Source organism: Echeneis naucrates, chromosome 6, assembly GCF_900963305.1.
Source record: "Echeneis naucrates chromosome 6, fEcheNa1.1, whole genome shotgun sequence".
In the NCBI taxonomy this organism is placed as follows: Eukaryota; Metazoa; Chordata; class Actinopteri; order Carangiformes; family Echeneidae; genus Echeneis; species Echeneis naucrates.
The window spans coordinates 9,789,211-9,808,904 of NC_042516.1; the positions used below are offsets into that span (position 1 = coordinate 9,789,211).

The 19,694-nt window shown below is 41.3% G+C and overlaps 1 protein-coding gene across 1 annotated transcript; it reads left to right on the forward strand.

Annotated features, from left to right (window-relative positions):
• The first annotated feature begins 773 nt into the window (after positions 1 to 773).
• Positions 774 to 4,833, forward strand: irx2a (iroquois homeobox 2a). Its single transcript, XM_029504610.1, has 3 exons — positions 774 to 1,038; positions 2,447 to 2,852; positions 3,659 to 4,833. Exons 1-3 carry the CDS (start codon positions 799 to 801, stop codon positions 4,552 to 4,554), a joined length of 1,542 nt encoding a protein of 513 aa, XP_029360470.1. The 5' UTR covers positions 774 to 798; the 3' UTR covers positions 4,555 to 4,833.
• Positions 4,834 to 19,694: the final 14,861 nt, after the last annotated feature.

Genomic DNA, 19,694 nt, shown 5'->3' on the forward strand with positions numbered 1-19,694 from the left:
TATGCTGAACACTGATGGACTTAAATAGTGGGAATAAAAAGCACATTTCAAAGTAAATTTTTATTTCTGATGCAACTTCGTGGTGGATTTGTCTCAACAACGGCAATAATAATAATAATAATGATAACAAACAGAATTTAGGCCAAATAAATTGCAATAATGAAACGTGCATCTATATACATGCTTTGCTTTTCCATTCAGGCTTAATCTAATTTTATCAGATTAAATATGGTGAACTTTTTAAAAATTCCACTCCTAACTAAAGGAATCTACCGACCCCACTTTTTGCAGTGTGGAGTCTTGGGTTTTGTTCCGAGGCTCCATTTCTGTGAGGGAGAAAGGGGGCGGGGATGGGATATTCAGATGAGCCGGAGTGACAGCTCCAGTTTCCCCCAATGCTCTGTGTCTGAAACTCCTCTGGCTCCTTCCCTCCTAACTCCTCACTTCATAGTGCTGCGTACTAAAAACATCGGACGCTAGGGGATCAAGACGCATGCCACATTGCCTCTATGTGGGCACTTTAACAGATCTTTCGGGGGGCTTTTTCCTGCCAGTAAGGGGGCTGCGGAGGGAGGACTTTTTTTTCATTCTCATTGTCTGATGACTGTTCGCACGGCTGATTATTGAGTTTATTGTTTTATTATTTTGGCTGTTGCTGCCTCGCCGCCCTGCGCGATTTGGTTTTTTTTTTTTTTTTTTTTTTGGTTTGTTGTTGATTTTTTTTTTTTTTTTTGGTTGGGGGGGGGTAGTTTTTTCCTCTCCTCATTTGGAATCGGCGACCTATTCCGCGCTCACCAAATGTCCTATCCTCAGGGTTACCTCTACCAGCCCCCGGGCTCTCTGGCTCTTTATTCGTGTCCGGCTTACGGGGCCTCGGCTCTGGCTGCCCCGCGGAATGAAGACTTGGCGAGGTCGTCCTCTGGCTCAGCCTTCAGCCCTTACCCCGGATCGGCTGCTTTCTCCGCCTCGGCCGGTGCGGGCTTCTCCAGTCCACTGTCATACTCCACGGATCCGACCACGGGATTCCCATCCTACATGGTAAAAAAAAATATATATACATATATATTCCACATGGTCACGAGTTATCCCGTGTGAATCGTTTTCGACTGCAGGGTCTTTAAAATTGTGAAAAATCTAATTACATGAAATGTTTGTGTCGTCTCTCCCAGGCGCAGAGCGCCAGGGCTTTACTCTGTTTTGTTATGATTGACTAATCAGTAGGTGAAAGCTCTTGCGGAACTTTTCCATCCATCCATTCATATAGTGGCCTACTGGTTTTGGTTCCCTACTTTAAAATCCCTGAACCCCCCTCCTCCTCCTTTTTGCCTTAAATGGGATTTCTTTTTTTCTTTTTTCCTTTTTTTTTTTTTTTTTTTTTTTTTTTTTGTGAAGCTTAAGTTGCAAACTATAAATGGCTCGACCAGCGATTAACACTGGCTTCTCAACTCATGGTGTGCAACTGAACAACCCACCTCAGAATTATTTTATTTCAAACAGAAACATTTGGAAATGTGACAGGGAGGGAGGGGGGGGGGCAGGCTGTGACTCTTTCTTCTTCATTTAAAATCACCAGGGGTTGAAGTCACCTGACTTTCTTTCTGAGGTGAATAAACGGAATTTCAACATGAAAAGCATGACCCGAGTTGCTCATGTCACAGGCCACTTCCAGCATTTTAGGAAAAGGTGCATATCAAGTGGTTTGCTAATGGGATTTGTAATGCTGCGAAGAGGAGATATGTTAACACTTTGGGGCTGCCACAACAAAACAAAACAACAACAACAAAAGGCAGCCACTGAACGAAAACGAGGAAGTTAATGGGTGATTACAGAAAATTGAAATTTCCTTTTTATTATTTTAACGGCTATATTAACGGGAGCCCTGTTATTAGTTAATCCGATAATGATCTTAACCATTAGTTAATCATTACGTCCTGCCTGTCCGCGGCCTCCTTTTACTCACGATGCTTTTCCTACCCTTGTTCATAATTTCAGACAGTTGTTTTAAGCTCATGAGCTGACGAACGAACTGAGGTGAAATCCATTCATTTATGTCTTGTTTAACCCTGAAATAAATACGGATCCTAACATTTAGATGTGCGATAAAACGAAAGCGAGGGTGAAATCTACAGGTTATTTATGCCACTTCTTTCATCCATTCCGACAGGTTTCTAAAACCTACCGACTTCACCGTAACACTCAGTAGTATAAACTTCATTTCAGATTGTGTTCTTCGTTCGGAAATGATTGTAATATTCTGTGAGTGTGTGACATGTGCGTTGATACACTTGACACCTATACGAAGTTGCTTTGTAAATAATTCCCATTTGACACCAGTCAGATCTGAGAGGATGATATTTCAAAAAGCTCGCAGACAGCAGAGTTGACTTTTCTTTTATTTCTGTTTTTGTTTTTTGTTTTTTTTGTTTTTATTTTTACTCAACTGCAGAGCTCTCCATATGACGCACACACGACGGGAATGGCTGGGGCATTAAGTTACCACCCATACGGGAGTCCGGGGTACCCTTACCAACTCAACGACCCGGCTTACCGCAAAAACGCCACCAGGGACGCCACGGCCACCCTGAAGGCCTGGCTGCAGGAGCACAGGAAGAACCCGTACCCGACCAAAGGGGAAAAGATCATGCTGGCTATTATCACCAAGATGACCCTGACGCAGGTCTCGACTTGGTTCGCCAACGCCAGGAGGAGGCTCAAGAAGGAGAACAAGATGACCTGGGCGCCCAGGAATAAGAGCGAGGACGAGGACGAGGAGGACGGGGACGCGGAGAGGAAAGAGGTGGAGCGCTCTGAAAAGACTCTGGATAACAGCGAGGCTTCAGCGGAGGATGAAGGTGGGGTATAATCTGACTACCGAGGCAATGATCCATTTAACAATTCAGGGAAGGATGGGGGTTAAAAAAAGGGATGAGTAGGGAGGGGGTGACTCCCTGTTTTATTTACTGCTGTAACCCAATAATATCCTGGTAAAATATATCAATAAGATAATACGATAAAATCACAAATTCTAATGCAAATCATTTTATTTTTCTGCTTTTCGTGTAATTTTTTTAGTAGCCATGACAATAACTGAAAGTATTTTTGTTTTCATTTTTAACGAAAACGAGGTTCTGGGACACAACACTTCACCTGTTAAACTTATATTTTATTTATTTTTTTAGCATTTTTTAGCATTTTTTTTCCTCAGTGATTAATGGCAGGTCACTGGAAAAGTAGACACACAGCACAGCGGTCACCATGAGTGGCCTCAGTAAACTCACGCTGTGAATCTTATTGTCTTGATGACATTTTTTTGCACATCTATATAAAAAAAGGGAGACAGTCGTGATTTGATGATAATAATCATTAGAAAATTACTTTTAATTATGTGGCCTACTAAATAATGAATATCTGACTGATTTCAAAGGTTTTTATTAGCGATTCATACGAATCCACAGGGACATGAGATGAAGACAGCGTGTTTACGTTTATTTTACATGTTATAATTATGTTATGCTATAATTAATGGGATATATGTGGACTCTATTTTACACCTTTTTTTTGTTCTGCCTCTGATCTTCTGATATATATAAATACATAGAAGTTTTCTGTAGCTGTACGTTGCAATGATTTATTTATTTATTCCCTCCTCCTGTCTCAGGCATCAGCTTGCACGTCGACACCCTGACGGACCACTCCTGCTCGGCGGAGTCTGACGGGGAGAAGGTCAGCTGTCGGGTGGGCGAGCTCGGCTCCGACCAGGGCGGCGACAAATGCGACGACGACGACGACCAGAACCACGAGCAGCGGCTCCAGCTCTCTCCCAAACCCGTTACGTCGTCTCCCCTGACCGGAGTAGAAGCTCCGACCCTCGGCCATCCGCACCACCACCACCAGCACCACCACCACCAACAACAGCAACAGCAACATCACCACCACCACCATCACCACCATCACCTCCACCACCTCCACCAGCTCCACAGCCAGCGGGAGGATTTGGCTCGGAGCCTGGTCAACAACAACAACAACAACATCATCATCAACAACAACAACAACAACAAATCGTCTTCGTGCCTGGACGGCAGGCCCTCGTCTGGTGCGGCCCAGAACCCGACAGTTAAGCCCAAATTGTGGTCGCTGGCGGAGATTGCTACCTCGGACCAAAAGCAGCAACATCAGCAACAGCCCGGGCAGCCCAGTTGCCCCTCCTCCAGCGGCGGCCTCCTCACTCCCCCCACGCCCTCCACCACCTCCCCGGCTGCCAGCTCCCCCTCCCTCTATCCGGCCCCCTCCATCCTCGGAAGACCTATTTATTACACTTCTCCCTTTTATAGCAATTATACAAACTATGGCAACTTCAGCCCCCTGCAGGGCCAAGGGATCCTGCGGTACACTAATTCATCCGGAGTGAGTCTGGCCGCCGCCGCTGCCGCTGCCGCCGCCGCCGCTGCGGCAAACGAGGGCCTGAGCGCCTCTCACCAGGCTCTGGAGGCGAGCTCAAACCCCAAACACAGGCCAGACTCTCCGCTCGTTAAAATAACCCAAACCAGATTGTAGTTGTCGAGCAGCAGCAGCAGCAACAGCCGCATTTCAGACCTGCAAATTTAGAAGCAAAGAAAGGTACGTAATAACGTGATGTACAATGTTACCAGAGGAAGAGGAAGAAGAAGAAGAAGAAGAAAAAAAAAAAAAAAAACAACAAAAATGAAAGAGAGAAAATAACCATTTGAAAATTTATTTAATCTAGTGTTGAATCTTGAGATTGTATATTTCTTAAACAGGAAAGACGGTGGAAGTAAATATGAGTTCACTTGTTTCCAGTGCAAATCAATTGGGCTTTCTTTTGTGTCACTTCCCATATGTCATTGTTGTGACTGATTGTGATGATTGGGTTGTGTTTAGTTTTTTTTGCGCCCCCCCCCCGTGCCACCCCGCCCTACCCCCCACCGGAGTAAATGACTTTCCAGCAATTTTGCATGAGAAACAAGTGGCCTCATCTGACGCTATTCGCAAGAGTTTTACTTGTTTTAAGACGAATACGACTTTAAGACTGAGTATAAGAGTAAATGACTCATTATTTCTGCAGAGACGCCTAAGCAAAGGAAACGTGTACTATGGCCTGTAACTCGTTATCAGTGCAGTTCATTTTCTGGAATAATCAAGTTGATCTTGTCCCCCATTTGAGAAAAAAAAAAGTCATGCGTATTTTGGTGTTTTTGAGTCACTTGGGAGGCTACAGGGTTTTCATTTACATGAGCAACCAGTGTGGAGATGCAATCAGAAAAACACATAGCAAAGAACTGTGCAAGAGGACACCTACAGATGTAGACATTAAAATAAGCCCCATGACGGACAGCCCCTAAAAGCACGCGCACGGACACGCGCACGCACTCACCCAGAAGCGCCCTGTGAATCCAGTGAGCAGAGAAATGTTGCCATAGCTTTGAGCAGAAATCCTATTTTTCATGTTTCCTCTGCTGTGTGTGTGTGTGTGTGTGTGTGTGTGTGTGTGTGTGCGCGCGCCCCAAACCTTATCTTTCAGCTTAGGATAATTATAATTACACTGGGTCAGCCAAAAGCAAACAAATCAGTTAGCATGCTCTGCGCAATCATGGTGCAACTTTACATCTTGAGATGTCACTCATGGGTGATGGTGGTGGTTACTCTGCTTTGCAGCCGCTGGATCAGTCGTGGTACCGAAAATTTAGCAGTGGAGGTTTTTTTTTTGGAATAAGCACTTGCGGTAGTCATATAGTTATTATTATTATTATTATTATTATTGTTGTTGTTGTTGTTGTTATCTTTCCTTCGACACAACCTGACACAACTTATGCGCTTTCAGTGTGGTATTATTTTATTTCCAGGGTCTGCAGGTAGGTGTCACAATTGCTTTGACTATACAGCAGAAATGACAGCACCTTTGAGCCCCATGTTTTAACCCCAATAACCTTTTACTCCATAACCGGATCTCGTGCCACCATGTAGTCGGAGTGAACGCTGCTATCGCCTCCTCAGCTCCACACAAGTTCAGCCACTCCACAACACGCGCGCGCGCGCGCACACACACACACACACACACACACACACACACACCTTATTTTTCACGTTGTTATTGGAGTATTTCAGCTGTTTTGTTGTCATGCATTAAGAATGATCATTTCACACGCTGGTTTGAGAAAGACCTCCCATTATATGTGATGTCCATGTTATTTCTCAGGTTCCTATAGTTTGCTTATTTGCCACGGAACATTATTTGAGTCTATATTTACGTGTGGGAAACATAATTTGGCCTTTCTGTGAAACCATGCTCATGACAGGAAGTGTCTGGGGACGTAAGGCGGACGGGAAGTGAACTTGAGGACTTCAAAGTGGAATAGCCTACATTTGATATTTATTTTTTTAAATGATGGCGAAATGATGCCTATAATTTATGCAAGTTGTATTGCAAAAATGGGGAAACTGATATCGTCCATATATATATATACATATATTATATATATATATATACACACACACACACACACACACGTGTATATAATATATATATAAATATATATATATATATAATGGACGGTTTTTATTTGAGATGCATTTGAGAAAAAAGCTACACAATCTTGTTACCAGGAGTACTTTTACTAATTTATATATTTGAATGTAAATAAAAATAAAACGCGCTGGTATGGATGTACTGGCGGGGCTATGATATCCATTATTCAAAGGAGAAAATATTAAACTGTTTTCCCAACTATTACATAAATCTTGGGGCGTCATTCTTTTATTCATAACAGATCTGTATTTAACGCCGAGGCATTTTTATTCACTCTGCTCATTGTTGTTTTCATTCTGTCAGTCAAACCCAGATGGGAAATTCTTGATGAATCTCGCTTTTCATAAACATTACGAGTTTTCACAGATTGCACAATCCATTCTTTCTAAATGGACCATCATTTTCTTTTAGGGCCTCATTCTGGTCAGCGAATCTCCCTCGGCCACATATTCACGACCTTGATTGGGATAAACGACATACTTATTTCATTTTTCTCTCTCCCCCCCCCCCCCAACACACACACACACATTTCTTTTTCAGTGTGATTAATACAGCCGTGGGACGCATCGGGCATTATGGGCTCCCAGCGGGGCCCGTCCCTGGAGCTTTTTAGCCCGGTTCAGGATGGGTCAGCCCTGCCTGCTTCATTACGACACGGCATTGAGCAATCCATAAAAGTCTATCTAAGCATCTGCCAGCTCCAATGGGCTGTGTGATGGGCCCTAATCGGACAGGCTTTCCTCTGCTTTTCATCATGGCTTGGTTATTAAAGCAGCTTTAGGACACAGCTAATTAAACTATTTAGGAACTATTTGGGGGGGAAAGGAAATTAATATGTTATTATTATTATTATTACCAAAGTCTTTATTTTTTTTTTTATTTCGTCAAATTATTTCCAGTATTTTTTTTCCACTCACAGCTGTGGCTTAGCAGAGTGTGAAATGCTCAAAGATCAAATATATAATATTCCCATCCTCCGAAAAGAGGCCTCCATCATTGCTCCCAGCCACATTGAAAGTTAATCCTTCATTTTCCAGTTGAATTTGAGCTCGAGTGTTGTCTAAATCTCACGGGACTCTCTTTCACCTTGGTCCAACCCCCCACCCCCAACCCCTCACACACACACGCACACACACTTGATTCATCCAAGGAAGTAATATTTGACTGCCACCAGGGATGCAGTGACGGGTAAACCCACCTAAACTCAGTTAACCCACCTTTTAGGGTGACAGAAGTCTTTGTGACATAGATTCAGGGTACAGTTTGCTGAGAATAGTGTCACACTGTCAGAAATGCCATAAAAGAGTGTTTTAAGATTAAAAGGGAAGTGATGGTGGATGACTTTCTGAAACAATTATCGATTTTTGTGTAAATTCAGTGTTCTTTTGCTCTTCACTGTCTGAAACTGATATATTTCACCCACCTTTTTTATTTACCCCTACCTCACTGGCGGCCACCTAAGGTATGGATGCTATAGCCCCTGGTCAGCTTCATCTTCCTCAGCACAAATGCTTTCATTAGGACTTGATTTATTGAAATGCATGCTTTACTCTCAGGTGGGTTCCCCTGGGGACACAGTGCTATTTCGTCAAATAGCACCAGAGGCTTTCTCCAAAGCACACACAGAGGCCTGCCTCTTTCTCCCTCTCTCTCTCTCTCTCTCTCTCCACTCCTCCCTCTCTTTCTTTTTCTCACCCACTGCTGCTGCCTCCAAATGTCAACATTTGTTCTCAATAAAAAGGGTTATTGTTTCTGTTAAAAAAAAAAAAAAAGCTCAGCAACCGGCAGCCTTTGAAAACATGAAAAGAAACTTCTACCCCACCTCTTTGTTAGAATGAGAGCAATGGCAGGTGAAAATGGGAGCAAGGCGTCCATTGCACATGACAGACCTCACGCTGTGGAGCCTGTTATGAAACGAATTGTAAATTTATGCCACAATTAGTCTCAATCGTACAGAGTCATTTCCATCCTGTTTGAAGAACCCATTCTTGGCATCGCATTTGTTAACTATTAGCAGAAGAGACCAGGGTGCCCTTGACTCAACCTAGATATTGATCCACAAGGACCAAACAGACAATTTGCTTGACTACTTTGCAGTTTCGGACCCAGCTAAGCCGATACTTTGGAGTGAGGGACCAAGTTTAACTTATCTAGATATTTAATTCCATGTGTTGCATATCAAATGCAGTCATAATCCTATCATATAGCTCGCCATTGAGGGTGTGTTCATCCATGCTAAGGACTAGTTGTCATTGAAAGCTAAACTGATGGTATCACAAGGCTCAGAGGCTTCATGTGAGCGTAGACTGGAGAGCAATGGACTCATTCCCCTTATCTTCCATCAAATAAGCAGCTCGCATATGCAGATAATTCATGAGCTCTCTGTATCCTTTATCCTCCCATCAACCCCTTTCTCCTCCAAAATGCTTAAGACATTAATCTCTGGCGTACACCTGTGTTCCTCTCCACCAAGAAGTTAATGCAAAGTTTTATTGTAGCAATGGAGGGTCTATTATTTTTCAGACAGATCAGTGTAATTTGAAAATCTGTATGAAGACAGACTTTTGTCTCTTATACAGTTAAATAATTCTCAAAGTTAAGTTGCAGAAGGTGTTCAATCCACTGAGAGAAATACATGAAGTCAAATTTCAAAATGTTTTTTTTCCAGAAAGGTATATAATCGAGTTGAAATTAAAATTTTCAATTCTATTCTAATAGGCAAACCTGTGGTGTCTGTGTCCGAAGCATATTTGTAGTCCTTTATTAAATACAGAGGAATAAATGTGAGCAAACTAATGCGGAAATTCTTTTTCACTCTCTTTTTGATTGAATTGACTCTCTTTTATCTTATATAAGAGAAAATATGCCCATTGAGCCCCAACCATAAATACTGCTGGTGTTCAGACTTGACAATAATAGCACTTATATTCAGGGGAGAGTGAGAGACGAGAAAGCAGCGTACAAATCGGGCACAGGTGTGTTTAATAACATACATCAAAGTGGACGGGGGACTTTAAAAATGAGTCTGGGGTCCTGTCCTCTCATAAACGTGTCAGTTGAAATGTTCGACACTCTAGATGATCAAGGGGAGAGCGTTGGGCAGGATTTTGAGACAAATACGCACACACAGGCACGCACACGAAAAGGTACACGTTCACACCGTTCCTCACATGCTTCTCGCTCCCTACAGCACTGTATGCACACATTTCCTCAGACTGAGAGACGCTAAAGCTTGTCCACACGATAGCCCAAACCAGGCCATTAGGAGCTTTGAATTCCACTCCTAATTGACAGTAATGTTTAATGCCTGTGGTGAGTAAACACTTCAGAGTATTGGACTACACCCTGGGGCTGTAAATCAGGCAAAAACTGGGAGCTCGTGCTGGAGGTGGATGTGAAAACTCATGTAAAGGTTAACACAAAAGGTGAGGTCCAAAAGACATTCAATGCAATTCATGAAACAACTGACACAATCAATGCTGTCTTTGTGTGAGTGTGTGTCTGTGTATGTCTTCAGTGTGTTATTTAAGTGTTAATACACAAAAAATACAACATAAGTGTCGAACATGTCTACATAGGAACATATTTTTGTCCAGCATAAACAATATACATTTTTCCCCACACCATAATTTTGATACTACACAATTTAGTCCTGTGTTCTGGCCCAGCAAGGAAGATTCAGTTTGAATGTGCATACATATAATACATAATATATAATAATGTTCCCACAGGTTTTAATGAAAAAAATCTCTATATAGGAGTGCTGTGCAAATGTTTTTTCTCAAAATAATAAAATATTTTAAATATGCACCTTTATGTGCCATACACACACATAGGCACACACTCTCTCTTTTTCAGTAAAAAAAAACAAAACTGTGTCCCTATAGGTGTTATCACTGATGTTGAAATAGGAGTCATACCCTCCCATTAAAACATCTAGCCATGTCCAGAACACTAAACAAACAAACACACACACACAGAAATGCGCTAATGCGATGAGAAATAGACACTAAAGCATTGAACTTTGTTGTTTGTATTGTGTGTATGTTCATTAGAATGGCCTCCACATTATCCTCTTGTTTATATTTTGGCATGTGAATGAATGGGCGTGTGTGTGTGTGTGTGTGTGTGTGTGTGTTTGAGCGAAGGTGTTTTCGACAAAGAGGTTTTTATGCACCGTTTCTGTTTGTATATCCACAGTGAATGACTGCTTCTCTACATGCTGCGATAGGTCTAAGTGCAGTTAACACTAAGTTAAACCTCCATCCTGAACTGCCAACTGTCAGCTTTTAAGATCAGTGAGCCCAACAAGTGGATGAGGCAGACAAGAGAAAATGTGGTTTTCTCCTCGTGTCTGTCTGGAGCGTTTTATAAATGAGCGCAACATGTCTGCACAGAACCTTTTTTCCCCCATCACGTACTCTGGGAGACGTATCAGTGAAGTGATTCATGTTAAATAGTATCTGTCAGACTTGTCGGTTAATTAAATGAAGCTTTGCTTTAAGCATGCACTTTAGTGTCATGACTTTTCACTTGATTCTACAGCTTTCAACCTAAGCTACTTTCACCGAGTAATGGGGTAGCATACGAATCAAACAGCATTAAATGTAAATGCATTGAAGAAAGACTGCGGCCTGAAATACTCATTTCATGAAAATTACCCAGAAATATATGCCTCGTGGCTCCCTTCGAAACAATTTCCATCAACTGCCAAAATGTTCATTTTAGGAATCCGCTTTCAAAATGCTGCATCACTTCATATTATATCTAGATTTAATAAATCAAAGTCAGCTGAATAAACCGCTTGAATCATGTGGGAAAGATCTAGTTCCTCAGACTGAAAGATATGACCATAATTACAGACAAGCTGGGTCCATTTTACATTTCAGATGAGTGATCATTGAAGACCAACCCAGCATCACTTATCCATGCATGACAAATGGCTTAAATGTGAAAAATGAAATATGGTGAAGGTACGATTAGGTATAAACAACAAGTGCAAAAATTAAATGAACAAAAGCACTGTAATGAGACAACGTGTGCTGTCCTGCTTGAAAGCTGTGCTACAACCTAACTGCCACACCCTTTCCTCCTTGATGTGTAAAGGCTGCACCGTTTCCTGAAATGGCACCGAATGTTGACCTCAGGACGGCAGTAATTCATGGGTTGAAGGTACTAGTGCATAAAAGAAATGACGAGAAAGCACAGATCAACTTTTCCAAGCCATCATTGTGACAATTTGGCATATACTGTACTGAATTTCTGTACTATTAGCTGAGGTAAGTATGCAGCAATCATATGTAGGTTTTGTATGATGAAGCATAAAGTTCCCAAAGTGTCCATCACAGTCTAAATGAAACATAATATTCCAGCCATGGTCACTGATGCCTCCCCATTTTTACCACCCACCAGCAAAAGTCCCCCCCCTCCCTCCCTCCTTTCCCCCTTCGGAAGCTCCAACTGTACTCCTCCTTTGCTTTAAATAGGGTTATTCCCCAAGAGGTGGATTTGGGGGAAGTAGAGCAGGGAGGCTGCACTTTGAGCCAAGCACACTCTTCTCTTTCTTTCTCTCTTCTTCCATCTCTCTCTCTCTCTGAGGACAATCCTCTTTTGACTCCCAACCCACCCAGGAATATTCGTCGTATTGCATTTAATCACTGAATCCTCGCGCCCAAAAGATTTCAATTCATTAAAGGCACTCAGATATTCAGGCCAGCTGCTTCCTGGCGACTGGCTAAAGACAAGGTGGAGACAGACAGGCTCTGTGTGTGTGTGTGTGTCTGAGGTTGTGTGTTTGTGTGTGTTCTCTCGCTCTCTTTCTCTGAGGAGACAGGGCAACCCAATCCTCAGCAATGCCCTGGCTGTGCTCAGCACAATTCAGTGACAGCTATACCTAATCACACTACACAGAGGTGGTTCTGCTTATACTGTGTGATTGTGTGCGTGCGCATGTGTGTTTGAGGTGGAGGGGTGTGTGTGTGCACATGCAACTGTGCATTGCGCATACTGTATTTCTGCACACACACACACACACGCTTGCTCAGACACACAAACTCACAGAGCTTTGGAAGGCTGTTAAAAGAGAGACTGTTGATCCTTCCACAAGCAAGCGAAGCGGCTTACATCTTTCTGTTACAGAGGATTGGAGGTGCATTCTAATACAATTACGCTGACGAAAAAAAAAGTGCTTGTATAGGAAGAAGGAGGTGCTGTAGCAACATCTGCAGCTCGAAGCTGTCCACAGGCACTTCAGTGACGACATACAGAGAAAGAGGGAAATGAGTGGAACAAGGCCATTGTTGCAGGCAACATGGCTGTGGTTTAGAGCGAAAATTACATTTGAAGTCCTGGACAAAACAAATTGGAGTTCCTTTCATGTGTTTTGTTGCTCATTTTTGGAGCGAACACTCCCTCCCTGTGAGCAAGGACGTGTGTGAAGCAAGTGTTTGCGTTTGCGTGTCCTTGTATGGCTTTTGTGTGCGTACTTGTGAGAAAGAATTATGTTATCCGTACCCCACAAGCTGAGGTGTGTGTGTGTGTGTGTGTGTGCGCGCGCTCAACTTTATATGCCCGCGAGTGTGTGTTTGAATGTATTTGAGTGCGTGAGTGTGTGTATGTGTGTGTGTGCGTGCATGTGCATTTTATGGAGAATATACTCTGCAGACCAGATGGCTGCAGAGTGGCTTAGGAATCAATATTTAAGAGGAAAACATACCAACAATGCATCTGCATGTGTTTGCTGTACCCCTGTGATAAAATATTGACTCTGGTTTTTGCAAGAATTATCGGCTGTGGTCAAAAATAGGATTTGTGGCTTTAGCGGCCTGTAGCTGCTTTGTGGAAGCAGTGATGACGACTACACATTCGTGTCAAATGTGGATGTAGACAGGCAGTGTGGATGTTTGTCATGAAATACTGCCACCAACAGCAGATGTCAAAATGTGTTGCTGGCAGTTGCTGTTACTTCTGTTTGAATGAGCAGAAGTTGAGAGAGCGCGAGAGAGAGTGAGTGGGGGCGGGGGCGGGGGTGTCAGTCCTGCATTCATCTCTTCTTAACTTATGTATATTATCAAAAGCTTAATCCGAAAGTGCAAATGTCAGACTTAGCACCAAGCACGGTGCGGCATCTTTATGATTCTGATGAATTCTAATGCCAAAGGTCTTTCGTGATTGTGGTGTCAGCTAAATACCTTCATATATGCCTTTTTCCAAGCTTTCATTTTATTTTCACAAATATTGTTACACTGAAAAGAAAGGGGATGACAAAACAGCAGGGTTGCAAAATGTTTTTTTCATTCTTATTAAAAGTTCATCAAATTTTCCTAATTTTATGGGCAGTAATATTTAAAAGTATAATGTACGTAACTGTAGAGACAGACAACACCGCTATTGTGCTCATATCTGTCATGCATGCAACAGCAGTTGCACCAACATTTTGTAAAACATAGACGACTGATACGACAAACTGCTCGTGACCTTTAGAAAGTGATGATTCTTTGGTCTTGTGTCAGTCAACTCGATTTGAGCAAGCTTGATAAAAATGAGTGACATGCAGCTGTGCAGCAACTAAGTGTAATCCAAGAGTCAAGTTTTGTAAAATACAGTTAGACTATTTTAAAAACACATATCATATCGTAATATAGGGTTTCAAATGTTCACCATAGGAGCGCCTCCCAGGAGAAAAGGAATGATTTGGCTTTTAGTGTTGTTTGCACAAAACAAAAGTCAACAATAGTGGTATACATTTGCCCATCTCAGTCCATCACCATGTATGCTGTTTCATTTCATTTGATATCCATTCTCCTCCACCAACGCACGTCTCAGGAGATCCCAAATGTGACATTCCCCCGAGAATATACTTTGCATTTGACATTATCGTAACTGGAACACGATCTAGTGGCTGTCCTCTTCCTTACAAAGAGTGAAACCAAACCAAATTTATTTTGAGTCAACAATACAGTATGTGAATGAACGGCACAGCTGATGGGGCTGCTATGACATATTGTAGATTTCACACTGCACACAGATTGAGTTCTCCTTCTCATGAGAAAGTATGCGGTAAGGGCATTTGGCCTATGAGGGGTATGACTTATACGATCCGCTGAATCCCATTTAAGAGGAGACCAAAAATCAGTGAGGGCGACCACAGAGAAGATAGAATATCAAGGCAACACATAGTGTTATTCAAGTATAGGTGACAGGGATGGGTGGTGTATTTTATAGATCAGAGTGTGCACTTAATAGACGTGTCAACCCTAAGCAGTCTGTCTATTTTTAAAACGCTCTCCATAACACTAATGGAGTTTTTGTCAATGTAAGATGTCAGCACTCATTAGGCTTCATTATTTTTAGAGTCGGTATTCACACAATAAGTCATTAACCTTCACTAAGTGTGGAATACTTTGGTTAAACTGCCCTCAAAAAAAAAAAAAGTAAGAGAGAATGCATAATATGAAGTGAGGCTTTATGTTACCCTTCTTTATTAATGGTTTGTAATTTCTTACTTCAATTTGCTGTCTGTTCCCAAAAAGACACGAGCTGTTGAGTAATATCAAGGCAAACGTATCAACTAAAATATGTGCTGTCTTTGCAACCTTATATATATATATATATATATAAGGTTATATAAGGTTTAAGGTTTATAATATATGATATATATATATATAAGGTTTATAAAAAACTGTCAAACTATCAAAACACTTAGAAAGTAATGAACACAATAAGCAACTTTGCGTAATGGCTCTTCGGAGCAGAGACGTGTGAAAACTAAAATCAAAACCACAATGCAATCTCAGGTGAAATGTCTTTAGCTAAACATCAGTCCCTTTAGCCCATCTTTGTTATTTAGCTGCTGTGTTGAAAGTATCACACTCTAAAGTGGTAAATTAAAACAACTCAAATTTGGTTCGTGGTCAAGGAACTGCTCCAAGAGAGTGTATTTGTTTTACGAGGAAGAAAGTGAATGTCTTTCCGCAAACACCTACTTTTCTCAGGCCAGGTTTGTTTTACTGAGCAGTGCAGCAGTGAGTATGATACAAGTGGCAGATAGAAACATACGCCTGTCTTCATTGTGTTTCTTAGGCCCAAAAACTCAGTGTTTGTGTTTATGGAAATAGAGCTACATCAGTTTAGGAATGTGGATCACATGAAAAACATCTGCACTGCTGTAGCTGACATGTTATTTCCAAAAATCTACAACATTCAGTAACACACTGTCTTGTACAATATCAGAGGTTGGGAACTACGCCAGCCAAAGAGGAGCTGTAAATTTCAGACGCATTCAGACGTACATAAGTTTCATTACAAGAAGTCTCTCGATCATTTTGCATCATCAGTTTGAACAAGCCCACTCCTATGAGAGTGCGTTATGAGAATGGCATTAAATTTGAAGAATACTTTAAACTGCAAAGACAAAAATATGCGGAATATGCGGAAATATGAAAACTTCTTATATCCTCTCTTTCATACAGCATTTATCATTGTCTTGTTATTCCTGTATTATCACGATTAGTCATACTATGATGACCAGTCTTTTATATCTCTTCTTTTTCAGTAATATATTTGTAAGAAAGAAAGAATATGCCTAACCTGACTTTAATATTTTGCTTTAATTTGCTTTAATTTTCTTACTTAGGATGCACTTTGGAAATAAGCCAGTTGCTCTTTCTTATATTTCAGACATCTTTTATGATCCTGCATCAACCGTCAAACATCAGGAGAATACTGTGTGGTAGGTGAAGCCCTATAAATTGTCGGTCACCCATCTGGTTTCAGTGCAAACATTTGATGTTCCAACATCATCTGATGGTTCTTTTTTTCTCATTTTGCTTGTCAATCTCATTTGCTAACCACATCACAAAGAGGATCTGACATAAAAATAACATTTAAATTACACACTGACTCACTCAAAGCATATATTTGAAGAGCCCTGTGCCAACAAGGAGGAGCGCCGACCTGTGAACATTAATGAGAGCGGAGTGGTGGTCTCTCAGGAGTCGGTCTTTTGGCCCCCCCTGCCTCCCCATCCAGTCCGAGGCAACTGGGCATGGCTTACAAGATCTGATTAGGTGTAAATTAAAACTTCATTAACCGTCAGTGATGATTAACAGAACGGTGGAAGAGCGCCTTTGTTTGAGATCATCATGTGATGCCACAACGACTCTTTGATAATGTTTGCATGTATAATATATAATTAATATTCCTGTATGTCTTCAGTATTTCGCTTTGATCATCAAACAACACTGTATTGTGGTATTCTATATTTTGAATATTTGCAGAGTATACAGAAATGGGGAAAAAAAACAGGTCAAAGGTCAAACTAATGTCTGTATTTAATAAATAGTGATGCACCAGCCCATATCCTGGAAATAATAAGAAAACATTGCATGAATACAGGAATAGAAGAACAACATTGTAATATTCATATATAAAACATCATGAAGAACATTTAGGTCCTTCTGCGATTTTTTTTGCCCCATTAATAGGGACCCTTTGGTCTAATTCAGTAATTTGAAATGTAATAATTCTAAATGTAAATTTCAGCTCTCTTCTGTCTGAACTTCTTTTACAATATGATGCAGGACATGTCATGACAATGTGCACAGCAAACAGTGACAATATTAACTCGTGGGAAAAAAATTTAGCTTTGTATGTAATGCAGATGGTGCAGGGTGCTGTTTAATTCCTCTGTTTTCATTTAATGTACATGAACACAAAGGCTTGGTTTTTTTGTTTTGTTTTGTTCTGTTTTTTTTAAGAAATTGCAGGTTTGGCCTGATACGATGCAGTCTACCCAGAAGTGTGTCTGCAGGAGTGCATTAACTGGTGTCCGTGTGTCTGTGTGAGTACGTGTATAACTGCTGCCGGTCAAAATTTTCACTTTCCGTTTCAAATGAACGGGAAAGTGTGTCAGTACTGTATGTGAAAGTACGTCCGGAAGAAACGTGACTAATCTATATCTTTTCTGATGTGGTACTTACACACCCAAACACACAGCTCTGCAAAAGTAAATTGAAACCGTTGACTTTATGACACACATTACCAGTTTTACCAGAACATGAATTCACATTGCCTTAATTGATCCAAAAGACCTGTTTACCTCCACCCACTGCAAACATGCACTATTTACAGTGCCATGTAAAATTCATTTGATTAAAAAAAAAAAAAAAAAAGTACATAATCTCCTGTGGAACAGTTTTAATTAAGAAGTATGCCAACAGGGTTTGAAACACACAGGATATATTCTGACCAATTCAATGCCCTCGGCAAGCCTCTTGCTGGTGCCCATTGCAACAGCACTCTCTGTGAACATGCACTGACACAGAAGCTGTACAGGTACGTATCTCCGAGATTTTCTTCCTTTTTTTATTTTTTTACTATAAAAACAATGCATGAAATGGATTATAAATACATTGTAAATAAGGTATTGTATAAACTATAATATCGAAGAACAGGTTACAGAAACTTCAGTCAATTAGCTTTAATGTAGGATTATTATTACTTGCATTGTTGTTGTTATGGCGCATCATTATCATAGTTGGGAGAGACCAGCAATTTGTTGTAAATATGGAAAGTCTATTGACTACAGTGGATCTCGGCTTTGTTTTAATGAGTTTGAGCTTAGGGAAGCTCAGCAGCCCATGTTAACAGGAACAGTGGCAGAGATTCTCAGAGCATCTTATCCAGCAGGAAGGTCAAGAGTTTAATGTTTGTCATGTCTGACATGTTTGATAGCAAATGTGGAAAATTGCACATTTCCACGGCAGGTTTCTTGCCATCACCAGCTGGCTGTCCATCATGGGTTAGAGCGGCATATTCAGGTTTTGACAGTGCTCAAATAACTCTTTTTTTGACATGTTGGTGAAGTTGAGCAACACTCCAAATTTGTCATTTACCTCTCCCAGGTTCAAAAATCTCTCAGCATTTGAAAAATTTGGTCGCCTCCTTTCTAAGTGCATCACTAATGAACTGAAAGTTAATTGAAGAAGACTATTTGCCATGTCTAAACTCCATCACTGTTGTTTTCATCCAATCACGACCTGACACTTTGGATTTCCGCCATGTGTGCCGTCAAACTTTAAAAGTGCTCTCTCTGCTGTTTTTCAGTTGTCCTCTCACCCTTGTCAACACACAGATCTCCAAGCTTCTCCAATCAAGCCATCCAATCAGAGGTTTCCCTGGAAAGCATCCCATCCGCGTGCTCCATTCCTCTACGTCAGCCAACAGTGTGCTGGCCCTGAGGGAGTTTCCCGCTACATGAGGTATCTCATTTGTATGGATCGCTCCTCATGATGATCAGCTTCCTACTGAGAGGGGTCTGGAGTAAATTGCCTCGCCCTCCAAAGAGCTTCTCTGAGTTGTAGGGGAGTAAGCCTGGGACCTTACTACCCCACTGCGTTTATTCTTGTCTCCCAGCTGGTCTCTGAGAATAGGTGAAATTAAGGGAATAGTTTCAATAATTTCAAAGAAAATCCAGAGTAACCAATGACATCTGGTGAGCTCTTGGTCAGCTAGTACTAGATTCAAAACCACACATGCAAAGTTTCTTCAGTCCCGGTTAAGCATCCTAGATGTGTTGTCGTTGGCACCATCATGATAGGAGTGTCTGGTTCTGTCTTCTTACTTGCTCAGATAAAACTGATCAATCAGCCAGGTTTTTGGGTTCCACCTATTAGTAGGTGCCTTTATTTGAAGTGGCAGTAACCGATGTTCACTCCAGCAATAAAATGAGCAAATAGCCAAAATAAAACTTTCATTACATTGCCTCAGTATTTTTTTTCTTTTCACCCCCTTAATTCTTTTTCATCTCAGGCTGATTCTGTCATGCTTTGCAAGCAGCGGCACTCACTAGTGGTGAATCTTAAAGGGTGTAATGGCAATTGTCTGCACTGTAGTCTATTCATCTCACGCACAGACACACCATAGACATTGTTCTGTCTTTTTGATAAAACAAAAAGCCTTTTATATATATATATATATTTTTTTTTTTTTTTTTTTTCCCTCAAACCAACAAATCTTGCCAAGTTCTCTCAGTGCTGCAACAACAGTAATATGGGAATTACTTTCCACATTTATTTTAAAATGACAGGTGACTAATTTATGAAAATTCAGACATTTCCCTCAATGACTAACACACCCCCCCCCCCCCAAA

What these genes read in the sequence shown, in the direction of transcription:
- irx2a (XM_029504610.1), top strand. Translation starts at nt 799, where the DNA reads ATGTCCTATCCTCAGGGTTACCTCTACCAGCCCCCGGGCTCTCTGGCT. An exon ending in CGGGATTCCCATCCTACATG is followed by an intron (nt 1,039 to 2,446) that starts GTAAAAAAAAAT and finishes ACTCAACTGCAG; the next exon opens with AGCTCTCCATATGACGCACA. An exon ending in GGCTTCAGCGGAGGATGAAG is followed by an intron (nt 2,853 to 3,658) that starts GTGGGGTATAAT and finishes CTCCTGTCTCAG; the next exon opens with GCATCAGCTTGCACGTCGAC.